General features: G+C 32.5%; 1 protein-coding gene across 1 annotated transcript; it reads left to right on the forward strand.

Moving 5' to 3' along the window:
* Positions 1-2,421: 2,421 nt before the first annotated feature.
* Positions 2,422-14,230, forward strand: LOC111000517. Its single transcript, XM_022269972.2, has 9 exons — positions 2,422-2,529; positions 3,089-3,156; positions 3,966-4,058; positions 8,683-8,814; positions 9,603-9,677; positions 11,976-12,043; positions 12,772-12,841; positions 13,106-13,265; positions 14,039-14,230. The coding sequence occupies exons 2-8, from the start codon at positions 3,091-3,093 to the stop codon at positions 13,241-13,243; spliced, it is 642 nt and encodes a 213-aa protein (XP_022125664.2). The 5' UTR covers positions 2,422-2,529; positions 3,089-3,090; the 3' UTR covers positions 13,244-13,265; positions 14,039-14,230.
* Positions 14,231-15,417: the final 1,187 nt, after the last annotated feature.

Raw genomic sequence — 15,417 nt, forward strand, 5'->3', positions numbered from 1 at the left:
AGTTCCTTCCCTTAACCTTCTACAAAATCTTTAAAACCACTTCATTAAACATCTGAGTTTTCCAACATCAACAATAATTCAATAATCCTGTGGACATGGACAATATCACACACTATAAGACAGTTAAGCATCCTTCTTAATTGTTACAAAAGGATTCTTATCCTTAAATCCGTAAATTTTAAATACCTCAACAAATTGAATCTAAGTTCACCGAGCAACCACACACTAAACCCAGCCCTAGTTCACCGTGTTCACAGTGGTGTGATTCTTAAGTAACAACTGTCCAAGTGCAATGTCTTGGCTGGGAAATGTATTACTTATAAAACATATGAAAAAACATCCTCTTCAATGTAAACAAGAAAACAAAGTAATTCGGGACCACTAAGAAAATTGTGAACATTGCCAAAAACTTCAGAAGAAGACTAACAACAAGGCATCAAAAAGCTAATCCAAGAAAGTGGGCCTTCACACATTTAAGCACAACATTTGTAAGAAAATATACATTCAAAGCCTTATTTTTGCAAAAATTCAAGACATACTGACACAAATTAGATATTGTTTCGTGTCATTTTTGGCAGTTTTCTTGGGCAATAATATTCAAGTGATTGAAAAACAGCGGCCAATTGATGTATCTATTAAAGCAGTATAAGTCTCTCAAATTTAATTAATTACCCATGTGCTTATAGTTAAATTGTTAGAACGGGCCTTCAAATTATCATATTTGTGCTTGTTTATTTTTTTGTGTGGCTATCTCACCAGAAATGAGAGATGGCGATTTATGTTGGTATGACACCACCATATGGCCATTTTATAACAACTGCATATTAGTATTGTTTACTGGAAATAATATTCATTTCCTTTGTTATTGTTTAAGATGCCTAATAAGGCCAAACAAATAGCTGCTGCCATTAGAGAAAATTAGACAGAAGGCGCACTCATAGCTGCTCAAATGATTAAATCATCCATATCTTTGGCAGCTAATGAGTTCAAAGTTCCATGAAAAACATTGGAAAGGATTAATCACAAATAGCCATCCAAAGGACCATCTAGATAATTTGCAGATGAAAATGAAAAAATCCTACACATACCACCAATACAGACATAGTACATGTACTAATTGACAATTATAAGGGGCTCAAACAGGGCAGTTTTAATATAAACTTCACAATTTCTATGCAAGTTATTGCTATATTGGTTAGTGGTTACTTAATGTGTTCAAACACATTAATTTATAATAGAACAAGGTATCCCAATCCTTACCCTTTTTTACAGATGGATGTAAACCTCGTATATAATTATAAGAATTCAATTCAAACTCAAAAGAATAGTTTTTAATCACTTAAAGTGATTGAATAAAAACAACCTTGAAAATACGACCTATCGGTAAAGACTCGTCCGTGTGAAATTTGCAGGATATAGCCAATTTTCTCGAAAGCTAATTTATATTAATTAATATATTTAACACATGTTCTAACTTCCTTGATTACAGCAATAATACAAATTGTATTGAACAGGCATCAACCAATATCAAACCATTGTGTAATCAAACACACAGAATACGACTTATCGGTAAAGCTATGTAAAATGGACGACACAAAGAAATTCTAAAAACTCAGTGAATGTCATAGCCAGTGTTACCAGAATATTTTTTCTCGACTCGCGCTTCCAGAGATAACCCCATCATGGCGCACAAGTTATTAAGACAGGAAAGTTGAAATAAATTCAGCTTATTACTGCTTTTATATCTATTAAATTCATACTATAAATTAACAATAAATTATTTTCAACAGAAATAAGATTCAATTATTGTATCTGATTGTTGCTGTAAAAGTTCTATTTTTTCTGCATATAAATGATTTGTTAATTAAATATTTCTGAAAAAAATAGCGAAATCGGCTACCTGTAGCCAGCGGATAATACTGGCAACATTGGTCAAAGCATATAATATATTATTTCTCTATGGTTCACGGTAGCAGAACGACAGATTGTCTATACAAATATAAAATTATTCTGTGCCTGTCTAGGAGGCACAAAATACGTTTTATATACTATAAAATTGTATATACTTTTTATATTTTAGTAGAATTCTAGTCTGTAAAATGCGATCCCAAACGAATTTAAATGATTTCAACAGAATAAATTCAATAATCTTGTTAAACGTAAATTAATCAATTATTAAGCTTTCATAAATTTGACAATTATTTAATTTAAAAAATAACTGTGTTGATATTGAAGCACATTTATTTTTGTTTTCCCCACAGCAGTGTATCTAAGATAATCAAAAGATATCTGTGGTTTGTCCAGTAGCTGTCACATTTTGCCGCTATTGAGGGTTTTATATCTGTGTCAGTATCTACTTTTCATTTATTACTAATTCTGTGTTATTTTTATTCCATGTTTCAACATTCAAGTTATCAGTTTCAAAAATCAAGCGCGACGGTGGCGCGTGTACTAGATTTCGTTCAAATTTCTCGCTTCTTAGCTCGTATGTCATTTTTGTTGCTTTGAAGATCTAGTTTGAATAAAAAGGTAATAATTACTTCACAAGCGTTTATTGAGAAACAATAAGATGATACATATAATATAGGATAAATGTTAAAATGTCTTAAAGTTATTAAAACACATACTTTTTATTTTAAATTCTACATATTGCGTCAAATTTATATTTTTTTATTTAAAATAGGACTCAAGATTATTATGAATTAAAGATAATGAAGCAACATTATTTAATACGTTGAATCCTGTATATTATGATAGATTTATTTATTGTGTTACAATTCTAATATTATTACAATGTAGGTTCAAGTATTTTTAAGTAATGCATCAGAATGAAGATCTTTCACCTGTTCGATCTTTTGTAGTGATAAATTACCTAACTATGTACACCAGAAGTATTTAATATTTTTTCCTTTTATGTAATGCAACGAAGTGTTAATAAAAAAACAAAATAAATATTTATTACAAATCCTGAATATTTTATGAAAGTTTTTATTTACGTGAGCCATAGTTAGCCGTGTTTTTTAATATCACTATATCCGTGTGGAACGTAATGTTACGTTAATTGACGCTCGCTATTTATGATTTTTAGATATGGCAAAACAAAAAGCATCACGACTGGCGGGATTTGTATTGATCTTCGTAAATTTTATTACAACTGTAAGTAAATCTTTAAATAATCTTAAAATATTATGAATTTGAGAAAGTTTAAAGAAGTTCACATAAATTATTTTATTTATTATTAGTTAATAAATTATTGAAGAGGCAATGGGCGGCCAAAAAAGAAGAAAAGAAAAAAAGTAGTAAGGATAAAGTGTTAGAAGATCATAATTAAAATATATATTTTTTACGGAATTACGAGATTGCCATCGACCAAATTTGAATTTTTTAACTTTAGAGTTCTGGGCTCAGTATTTTAAATAATAATATTTTGAATTTATTGTCTAAAAACCTCCTTACATTACATTTACACAGCTCGGAAAGACAAGGAAACTATGATCAAATCTAATCACTCTATGGTAAAACTAAGGATCAATTATTTTGTAACCGTAGACAAGAAATCCTCTAGGGCCATAGATTACATATGACAGATTTTGATAGTTCGCTGATTTCTGATATTTTTTTTACTTCAGGCGATGATGCTCTGTTGCAACCACTCATGATTGTAGATCGCTAAAAAGTATCAAAACTAGTTGAACCGTTGTCATATTTTTATATCAATCGATTAAATTCGAATCGATTTAAAAGCCTACAATTATTATAATGCCAGGATCGTTATATCATACATTAGCTGTCTCCTGTGCATAGCGTAATTATATTGCCTTCATTGGAGTATTCACCCTTTCGTCAATATATTGAAGATCTCTTACAATATGCTGTTTGATTATTTGACAATGATGAACACAATAAAAATGTGACTTTAGTCCGAAGTGCTTTTGTGGTAGACAGCTGTAATTTTTTTTTTTTAGATGCTAAGCCTAGCTACATTCGCAATTGGCCTATGGGTGATAATCTCCCCGAAGACGCTGGCGCATGTCATCGAGAGAAGCGGTCCGTTAAAGGTAATTTATGAAAGCCATTAGAGAAATGCGTCATACTCGTGAACGGGTGCTACTTGCGGTGACTGGTCGTACTTGAATTCGTGTATGCGGTGATATTAGTTGTTTATACTACGTATTTGCGTGTTGTTCTCACGAGTATGTAAGTGCGTGCTCCTATTTCACCATGCCTCCTGCTGATAGAGGACAAATCTTTGTTTTTAATTTATTTTTTTATTCTTTTTTACTCAATATGTCATATGGAACATGGTGTAGTGGTTGCAGCTCCTTACAAACATTGTGTAAAAAAAAACTTGGCGATTAAAAAGAGTGGCGGAGAGTTTATTGCCATTTCTTCTGTTCCATTCTACGCCTTTGATTTGAGAACTGGCAGTAAATGTAAAATTAGATTCATTTACTTAATTTTTTTTACCTTCATAGGTGTACATTATGTTACTTATGTGAATAAATAAATTTTGCAATAAGTTTCTCTGCAATAAGTAATATCCTAATTAGCCTAATTTTCTAATAAGTGCCTTTAAACACTACATACTTATAGTAGTCTTACAGGTAACATACATATTATTAAACTTATTTTTATTTTTTATGGAACAGGGGGCAAATAATATTGGGGTCCGTCTGAATACCTTTGGCATTTGAAAAAGTCGACAACGGATATTACAGAGGGCTCACCTACTTGCCTATTGAAAGAAAGATAAAGACATACAGAAATCAGAGGTCAAGACCTCAACAGTACCAATGGTTTTAAATCCTAAAGAACATTCGCTTAACAAAAATAGGTTCTCTGACAAATGCTTTGTGTTTAAAATATCAATAATGCATGCACGATATCAGTGGGAACTCGCGCCGGGACGGCGACCCGGGTCACAGTAGGCTTCGTTCACACGGTACTAACATAATATACATACAGGCTGTCCCAAAAGTCGACGTCAAGTCGAAATTTTCTCATAGGTAATGCCACACCAGTTATCAGAAAAATTAAAAAAAAAAATTAAGTCATGTATTTTTGAAGTTACGGAAATTTAACTTTTATTCCAGAAAATGTACACCATGTGACAGTTTTTTCATTCCTGTTGTTAAAAATATTGACTTTTTGCCAATTTAACATATCATCATTTTATCCTAAACCCTGTTTAGGATCATAGGTTACATAAAGCACTATTCGGGATGACGTAAGAGAAAAAAAATTGGAAAAAAGTAAATATTTGGGACACCCTGTATATGTGACGTAATTCATTTTATTCAGTCCATGATACTCGCTTAATTAAATAAAAACGAAAATATTTTTATTATATTTATTGGTTCGCTCGCTCTTAACCAAGCCCATATAGGTTTCATTGGTATTATATTTATATATGATTCTCATATATTTCTAACCAAACTATATATTAGATAATATGTTTGATGTGATAAAAAAATGTTTAAATAATTCTGGTATTTAATTATAATCACATTCAAATAGACATAATAATATAAAGCACAGTAATACCTATTTATACAAAAAATACATATAACAAAGCACACATTCATATTCAATTCTGAATTATAAGTTTTAAGATTTATTGATCACTAGCGACCCGCCCCGGCTCCGCACGGGTGCAATGCTGATACTAAATACACTACAGAAAATCTGTGAACGTTGTATATAAAAATGTAGGTTATCCATAAGAGATAGACATATACCATCATGGACTTTTCTGTAGACCTTTTCAATGTGTACAATACTTAGTACATTATTTTGATAAAACTCGTAGGGTTCAGCCTGCGTTTCCAATGTAAGCGGAAAAATGTAATTAAATACGACATCACATTAGAATCCTCAAAAATAACAGTACTTCTCCACTATTTAATGGATGTTATTATACATATAAACCTTCCTCTTGAAGCACTCTATCTATTAAAAAAACCGCATCAAAATCCGTTGCGTAGTTTCAAAGATTACATACAAAGGGATATAGGGACAGAGAAAGTGACTTAGTTTATACTATGTAGTGATAGTGAGAATGTAAACGAAATAAAATGTAAAACTGTTAAAAAGGTATTTCGGCAGGGGGCTCAGCTCATGTCAAAGCATATCAAATAAAAAATCATTTATGCATATAGGTAACATAATGTACACTTATGAACGTAAAAAAAGGAATATACATAAAATGATTCTAATTTTACATTTACTGCCAGATGTCAAATCAAGAGCGTAGAACGGAAGAGAAGAACTGGCAATAAACTCTCCGCCACTCTTTTTAATGGCCAAGTTTTTTTTACACAATGTTTGTAAGGAGCTGCAATCATTACACCATGTTCCATATGATGTTAGGTGATACCAACGCCCATGGTCACATTGCTCAGCTTGCAATTGCGTTGCCGGCTTTTTAAAACTTGGTAAGCTCTTTGAACCGAAAGTCGCATGTGTTCCGCTGCTAAAATAACACAATTTTCTCTACTTTAATTATTTCCATTGGGAATTCCAGTAACGATATTTAAAGGACACAAATAATTGTGTAACAAGTCAATAAAGTATTAAAATGACAGCACGCAACACACAAGGGTACAAGGACTCATACACACCGACATTCCAATTAAATATTTATTTATTTACTGAAATATACCTCTCTAATCTCTATTATATGTCTCTCAAATATACAGTATTTACAAATATATAATTCTTAATCTACATAAAATAAATAAATCAGTGGCGCTACAATCTCTGTAGGTCTTGGCCTCAGATTTCTGAATCTGTTTCATGATTATTTTTAAATCTAATAGGCAAGTAGGTGATCAGCCTCTAGTGCCTGACACACGTCGTCGACTTTTTGGGTCAAAGACATGTCGGTTTCCTCACGATGTTTTCCTTCACCGTTCGAGCAAATGTTAAATGCGCACATAGGAAATCCATTGGTGCACAGCCGGGGATCGAACCTACGACATCAGGTATGGTGAAGCCACTAGGCCAACACTGCTTTTAATCAACATAGTAACAATAATAATAAAAAATAATAAATTGAAAAATAAAATATAAATGTTTGGTCGCCGTGTAAATATAAAACAAGTAATAATATATAAGATATAAAATAAATAAGATAACAGTTGAGAAGATATTGGAAGACTGGTTTCCAAACTAGTTAAGAACCTGTGATATGGATAACCAGGCTTTCATTCCACAACATATTGAGTGGTAACAAAAAGACATACATATATGGGTAGGCAAAAAAAAACGTTTTAAATAAGGAAAGAAAAACTAAAAACAGATAATAAATTTGTCAAGAAAAAACAGTGTGATGTGATATAGTGTGTAACACCCCCTGAACAAAAGGGTGGGCATAACACGAACCAATTATTTCGATATCATGACAATAAAATTTCACATAATGTCTGTGTGCCCTAGAAACCTACAAAATACGACAAAGCCTAATTGAACTAACATTAATCATTTTCATTTCATATGTAATTTGAACCCAGAGAAATTGTATAACACAGTATTTTATTTTTATCTCACACACTGTTTTATTGATTTTTTTTATTACTTTTTAATGTATCATTTTACGGAATGTATAATAACAATACAATAATATACCTAGTATAGTAATAATAATAATAGTATTCTAGGAGTACATAGTCTTAACATAAAATTATTTAACTAATGTATACAAATATTGTAAGCTATTATAATAGAGTAAATGTGGAGTTTCTAGACCATTCGTCTCTTTTTGGCATTTTTGGCATTGGCATGATTTGATTTGATTACCAGCCACCTATCTGGCGGCTTAGCGCTGCCTAAAGATGTCGGGCATTTACCACGGGCAAGATGGCATTTACCACAGAAAGTGTTCAGAGGTTTTGTTCGGATTGATACCCGCAGCTAAGTTTCATAAAAACTTTCAAAAACGTACCAATTCTTATCATTTATCATCAGGTTAACTAATAGAGATTATGACAAAGGGGCAGGCGCCCCTTTGTTCTATATAAAAAACTTATTTTCGCATTTTACAGTCGCCCGTATGATAAAGAAAAAGACGATCGAAGGAAAAAACATATCAATCTTGACTATAAAGTCTTGGATGTTTAATTCCATAAAATAAATACAAAACAAATTGGGAATCTTAAATCATCTTAATGTATTTCTATTTGAAGAAATCATGAATATGCTTATGAATGACTCAAAATTCATTTTTAACTATTAATTCCACTTTGCTCGTCACAATATTTTAAAGTTGTCTGGTTGGCTGAAACTCGAAAACACTTGTTCACAAAATTCACAAGACCAAGTCAACCGAGTTTGGATTTTTTTTTACAAAGAACTTATCATATTTTATTGCTATCTGTAGTTTATTGTGTACACTATTTCCTAAGCTATCGTTCTACGTCGATAAAAACGTATATCTCTAACCTCAGTTTGAACTAGATGTCATTTTCTTAAACTCGTCGTTTTGAGTACTGTAGTACCCATGTACGGATGCCGTCATTATATTGGTTGGCGAAACGTCAATACAGCTAGATAAAACTAATCGATGCATCTGCATTTGTTTTAAGTACTCCATCGTCTCTTTCCGTCAAATTGTGTAGCCGATGTGATGAAAAGAGACAGGCGAGTCCCTAATTTATTTATTTACAGGTAAAATTGTTGTTTCAGGCTTTATTTCCCGAAGAAGTTCTGACAGTACAACTTGGTGTAGGGATAGCAATGCTCAGTATATTTTTTCTCTTCATATCTGTAATGGGACTCTATGGTGCTATTAATTGCTCAACGTTTCTATTGTTTATGGTATGTACATTTTGTCTATGTCACTACATATTAACAAAGTCGCTTTCTCTGTCCCTTTGTATGTTTAAATCTTTGAAACTACGCAACGGATTTTGATGAAAGTCAGCTGCAAAATTGCAGTCAAAGAACAATTTATTTATTTTATTTAAATATTCCTACAGCTAAATAATATTCAAACAATTACACTACACACAATAGCCAAAACGGAATACACATTGAAACAGAAAAATAAAGCACAGTTGTAAGATTGATTGATTGGTAGATTCAAATTATATATTAAATATGAAGGAACAAACAAAGCCATTATTAGTAAAAGATACCTGAGTTTTTAAGATATTTTTTAAGAATTTTTTAGTCACATTAAATATATCGATTCGCTGGTAATTTATTTTGTAATCTGTAGGTATACGATACAAAACCGAGTTTCGTAAATAGTTGGTCTTAGATTTTTTTATAGAACAGGGGGCAAACGGGCAGGAGGCACACCTGCTGTTAAGTGATACCGCTGCCCATGGACACTCTCGATGCTAGAGGGCTCGCGAGTGCGTTGCCGGCCTTTTAAGAATTTGTACGCTTTTTCTTGAAGGACCCTTAGTCTAAGATTCCTCTAAAGTCTCTACTACTGTATAATTTTTAAACTAATGAGGTCTAGCACTAATTTGGAGGATAGCAGCATCCATATCCAGAACCTTCCTGCTACAATGACGCAACTGCTTGAGCCGTGACAGTAGTTGGTCAAACATAAGACTTCCGATAGTAAAATAATTAGCATAATCATAAATTTTCAGTATGCAGCACTTGTATTACTACTGATGCTGTTGGACTGTGCAGTTTTCTTCTACTTGACATCAAATGCTGAAGAAGTAAGTCAGAACACTTTATTATCACGTAATTTTGTTTTTCTAAATGGGCAGGAAGATGTAAGAGATGAACAGAGGCGGTTCACCAATGGACATAAGGAAGTCACATGCTATTATATTAATATAATGACCTGGATGACCGACCTTAGTTCGGTATTTTTTTTTTATAAATCGTGTTTTTTGGAAATGTTATTTAAGTAAGAATTACATACTAATAAAATTATGAAATATGAATATAATTGTCGAATAAAGATAATTATATTCATATTTAAGTTTTTATTTGACTGACATCTTTAAACGAGCAATTCTATGTGTAAGTTGATAAAACACAAATAAAATGACATTTTCTAGAAATGATTCCTAGCTAAATCGATTTATCTCTCCCGAAACCCTCTATATACTAAATTTCATGAAAATCGTTGTAGCCGATTCCGAGATTCCAATTATATATATATATACAAGAATTGCTCGTTTAAAGATATAAGATATGAAGAAAATGATCACGAGACACACATCGTGTCACAGACAACAGACGTGTCGTATTTTTGAAGTGAAACTCCTTTAGGCGCCTGAGGGTAATTATTTTACGGATTAAACGCAATAATAATAATAGCGTCACGAACATGCGCAGCGTTTTTCAGCGCAGAGACTGATTAAGAAAGATCGAGAGAAATATACGCTATTGGTTGATGTATTCATTTAGTAGTTACGTATTAGAAGTTTAGATGGCCATTTTTATTTGTCTAAAATAACTAAATTATCATTAGCAGTGTTGGCCTAGTGGCTTCAGTGTGCGAGGTCGTAGGTTCGATCCCCGGCTGTGCACTAATGGACTTTCTATGTGCGCATTTAACATTTGCTGGAACGGTGAAGGAAAACATCGTGAGGAAACCGAAATGTCTCAGACCCAAAAAGTCGACGACGTGTGTCAGGCACTGGAGGCTGATCACCTACTTGCCTAATAGATTTAAAAATGATCATGAAACAGATTCAGAAATCTGAGGCCAAGACCTATAGAGGTTGTAACGCCACTGATTTTTTATGTTTAAATTATCATTAGTACGTATGCAGTGTGTAAGCTGTGTGAATATATATAGGTACATGATCATCTATTGGGGCTTTTACTTTAGTAATAATTAATATACAAAGTTTCACTTCTTTCATGTATCTTTGTACGCACGAACTTCTTTTTATATCTGATAATCTGAATAGGAAATCACAGAACAGATTGTCCCTTTTTTATTTTTACTTATGTAACTTAAATGACGTTGTGGTTTATGACATTTTCTTTTGAATTATTGTATGTAAAGGGAGGATAAAACTTGCTGAGTTTCTTGCCCGTTCTTCTCAGAACAAGACCTCCTGGTAGTCTTGCGAACGGATGGCGTAGTTTTGCTCTTTCGCGAATTTTGTAAACGTTTCTGACATTCATAAGCATGCCTTAAGTCGCATCTAAACTGAATAAATAAATTTTGATTGATTGATTGATTGATTGAGGACACGACTGTGAAACGACTACTAGTGAAAACTAAAATTGGGATTGTAATAATATTTATTTTATTTTTATTATTTATTACAGAAATACACACATTATCTTTACAGCCTATGCCAATACGACAATGTGGAGAAATATTTAATTTAATATAATAATGTACATAAAAATATATTTTGTAATATTTATATTTACCATAATTATCATGTGTTTTAGAAAAGTTTGTGCATATGTCAATCAATTATTGTTATTAGTAGTTAAACGCTCGTCCGAAAACTATATCCTTGAAATCCCATCTCATCAACTCCTCTTTTCTTCGCGATTCCTTTAAGGTTTCAGCAGTTCGGCTATGGAATTCACTTCCCGTCACTATTCGATTAGCTCCTTCTCTATCTTCCTTTAAATTTCTGCTTTATAAACATTACCTGTCCATGTCATATCACTAACTACTAACTGACGTGAGACCGATCTTAAATTAGATTGTCATGATTCATGTGCACTTTTACCTTTTGTTTTGTTTTATGTAACTTGTATCAGTTTAGTTTATTTCTTTTTGTTTCTGTTAAGTATGTTTTTTTTTGTTTTCCCTATTTTATTATTTGTAATGTGTATTTTTGCACTTCTTGCCTACCTTATGTAATATACTCATAATGGTTTTTTCCTTTACTCACAGTGGTTGTCTGGAAGAAATCGCTCTAAAGCGATAAGGCCGCCAGTTGCTTGTCATTAAATTATGTTTAATATTTTCCTTTTATGTAATGCAACGAAGTGTTAATAAATAAATAAATAAATGTTATATTTTACTTCAGAAAGGTGTTCAAGCTAGCGATGGAGTATTGGGACATGCATTACAACTGGCTTTGCATTGTTGTGACAAGTATGTATATGTATAAAATTTAATAATAATTTTACCTGGTACCAGGCCTCCTCTGAAAATAGCAAAAAAATCCTCTGAGAAGATTGCAACTAAATATTAACCATTACATACAGTAGTTATACAATATACATATACCAAACTGAATGACAAGAAAAAAAAATATTCGGGTTGCAATCTTTTTTTTTATAGAACAGGGGGCAAACGGGCAGGAGGCTCACCTGATGTTAAGTGATACCGCCGCTCATGGACACTCAATGCCAGAGGGCTCGCGAGTACGCTGCCGGCCTTTTAGGAATTGGTACGCTCTTTCCTTGAAGGACCCTAAGTCGAATTGGTTAATCTTTATAAAATCCATATATTTGTGTTATCAACATGAGAACACAGAACTCTAATTCTAGCGTGGGAACCATTCTGGTAAACATTGTTTGTGGGTATCATAAATTGTTTATCCAAAAGATAGCTGTCACCTGTCAAGTGATACATTTGTTATTTTATGTAAAGTGCACAGGTTCGATCATCCACCTCCTCCTTTGAAGATTTATTATCTGCAAGTAGGCAGATATATATGATCCTCCTGAAATCTTCTCCAATCATACTTTACTTTTTATCTATATATCGAGGACAGTACCAGCTCTGGGTTGGTACCAAACAATAAATCATTTTTTTTTATTTATTTGATTTATAGTTTTTTATAAAAATTCATCAGATTATACTTTCATTATTTTCAGCGGCTCTGATGTCATGCCTTGGACTTGCTGTGAGACCAAAAATTGTTCGCGAGAAACTAACTTTAGAACAGTAAGTTTTGATTTACCCGTGATATTAGCAATATTATATCATTATTAATTCGATTTCCAAATCCTTTTTTCTGTATTGTATATCTAATAAATATAGTTTGGACTAATATTATTTATATATAAATTACTTTGGCAGTTAGTTATTATTTATAATAATTATAATTTGTATGTAAAAAAGTGTAAAAAAATACTTGTGTTCACTTTATTCTTTTTATTATTTTTACTATCACATTCGATTCGTATTTAATTAGGAACAATATTTTAGAATTGCAAGGACGCGATGTCAAACTGGCTCCACCATTACGGAACTATAGTCTATGGTTCGCTAATAGCGTCTCATGTGATATTGTCGTCCTGCTCACTTCTGCGTCGTGCGAACAGTGCTTCCCGCGCGCACACCTAGCGATCGCAGCGCCAATTTGGCGGTAAGTTATTATTCATAAATTATAGAACTGTTTATGTTTATGGAAACATTCAGTTGAGACTTTAGCAAACTGTCCTGTCAATTAGTGCTTCAAAAATGTACCACATAATGCAAACTGATATAATTATTATTATCATATAAAATAAATTTGTGGCGTTGTAACCTTTTTTAAGTGTAGCTCTCCGATTTCTGTATCTGTTTCTTGAACTTTTGTCAATCTAATAGGCGAGTTCATCAGCCTCCTGTGTTAAGTGCACATACATACTCTGAATATTAAGTAACAATAATGTTTAATTAAGAATTAAATGTTCAATGTGAGTATTTATTAAGGCAGTATTTGCTGCCCTATTGGGAACCGGCGCCCATTGAAGTATTAAATAGAATCGAATGAAGTATGTTAGTTATTTCGACTATGTATTCGCGTGTTGTTCCCACGAGTATGTAAGTGTGTGCTCCTATTTCACCATACCTCCTGCTGATAGAGGACAAATCTTTGTTTTTAATTTATTTTATTATTCTTTATTACTCAAGATGTCATATGGAACATGGTTGTAACTCCGTACAAACGCAAACAAAAAAAATTGGCTATTAAAAAGAGTGGCGGAGTTTTTATTGCCAGTTCTTCTCTTCCGTTCTACGCCCTTGATGTGAGAACTGGCACTAAATGTAAAATTAGAAGCATTAGTATATTTCTTTTTTTGACGTTCATAAGTGTACATTATGTTACCTATATGAATAAGTGATATGATTAAATGAAGATCTTTAATATTTCAGCTAATCAGAGAAGATGCGCCCGCGTCGGGCCAGAGGAAATTGATGACGTCATGATGGTCGTGTTAGGGAGAGGTCGGATGGGCTGGGTCGATAAAGAAACCTAAATATAATTTGCTAATGTATAATGTAACGGCCGGCAACGGCAACGTACTCTTCGGCAATGTGAGTGTCTATGCGCAGCTATCAACATCGTGTCCGTTATATTAAAAAAAATCAAGAAATAAAAAAGGCTTTTTATTTTATTATAATACTTTTGTCCTACGTGAATAATCAGGATCAATCAATATAGAAAAGCTTAACTCATGGCCGATTTATATGTCCTATATATATATATATATATAAACATAATAACAGATAACAAATTATCTACTTTAGAGACAATTGCAGCAATATATATAAATCAATATAATAGAACTTTAAGTAAAGTCTCTTTCTGTCAAATTGTAGTTACGTTGTGAGAAAAAGAGACAGAAAGCTTAAACAATTGTATATATTTGTCTATGCTCCGATTTTAAATTCCGTAGAATTCTGAACGCTATAATTTTTTGACATGACAGAGATGGTAAACTATTTTGGCCACGCACATTTTTCAATTTCAATACGAGCCTGAATTTCTGAGTCTATACATATTATATTGTATTTGTTAGTGAATGTATCCATTGCATTGAGTGCGGTGCTCCACATTGAATGTAGTAGTTGTAATGTAGTTTAACCGCGCTTGATATTACGTCTTTTCATCACAAACAGTAAAAAACGCATAAGTTAAGATAACATTTTATTTTATAAAAAAGGTTTACTAAACCTGGAATTAAGTAATTAAATAAAGTAATTAAATTTAATTCAATATATCGCTCGTGATATTGTAATATATCATGTTATTTTTGTATAAGGTCACTTGAGTAAGTAAATATTTTTAACTTTTTGTAGATAAAACAAAAAACGTAGCACTTTATTTTTTTGCCCTCAAATGGGTCAAAATTGAAACAAAATAATTAAACTGAAGTATTTCCGAACCAATTCGACTTAGGGTCCACTCACAGGGTACGCCCTCGCGAGCCCTCTGGCATTGAGAGTGTCCATGGGCGGCGGTATCACTTAACATCAGGTTAGCTCACCTATCAATGCCAGAGGGCTCGCGAGTGCGTTGCCGGCTTTTTAAGAATCTGTACGCTCTTTTCTGGAAGGATCCTAAGTCGAATTGGTTCAACTAGAATTCCTAATTCTATTGCAGTATGCGAGTGGTTAGTAGGAATAAGTAACAATAAAATTCTCTATAATTTAAAGCTCCTGGATGATGGAGGATGTGACTACAATGTAAAAGTTATTTATTTATTTCAGAAATAAACACCTTATCTTTACAGCCTATGCTAATACGACAA

The sequence above is a fragment of the Pieris rapae genome, chromosome 24, assembly GCF_905147795.1.
Source record: "Pieris rapae chromosome 24, ilPieRapa1.1, whole genome shotgun sequence".
Lineage (NCBI taxonomy): Eukaryota > Metazoa > Arthropoda > Insecta > Lepidoptera > Pieridae > Pieris > Pieris rapae.

Excerpts from the sequence above, each read along its gene's own strand:
- LOC111000517 (XM_022269972.2), top strand. The coding sequence starts at position 3,091 with ATGGCAAAACAAAAAGCATCACGACTGGCGGGATTTGTATTGATCTTC. Across the intron at positions 4,059-8,682 it reads AGAGAAGCGGTCCGTTAAAG|GCTTTATTTCCCGAAGAAGT; the intron begins GTAATTTATGAA and ends TTGTTGTTTCAG. Across the intron at positions 12,842-13,105 it reads GAGAAACTAACTTTAGAACA|AATTGCAAGGACGCGATGTC; the intron begins GTAAGTTTTGAT and ends ACAATATTTTAG.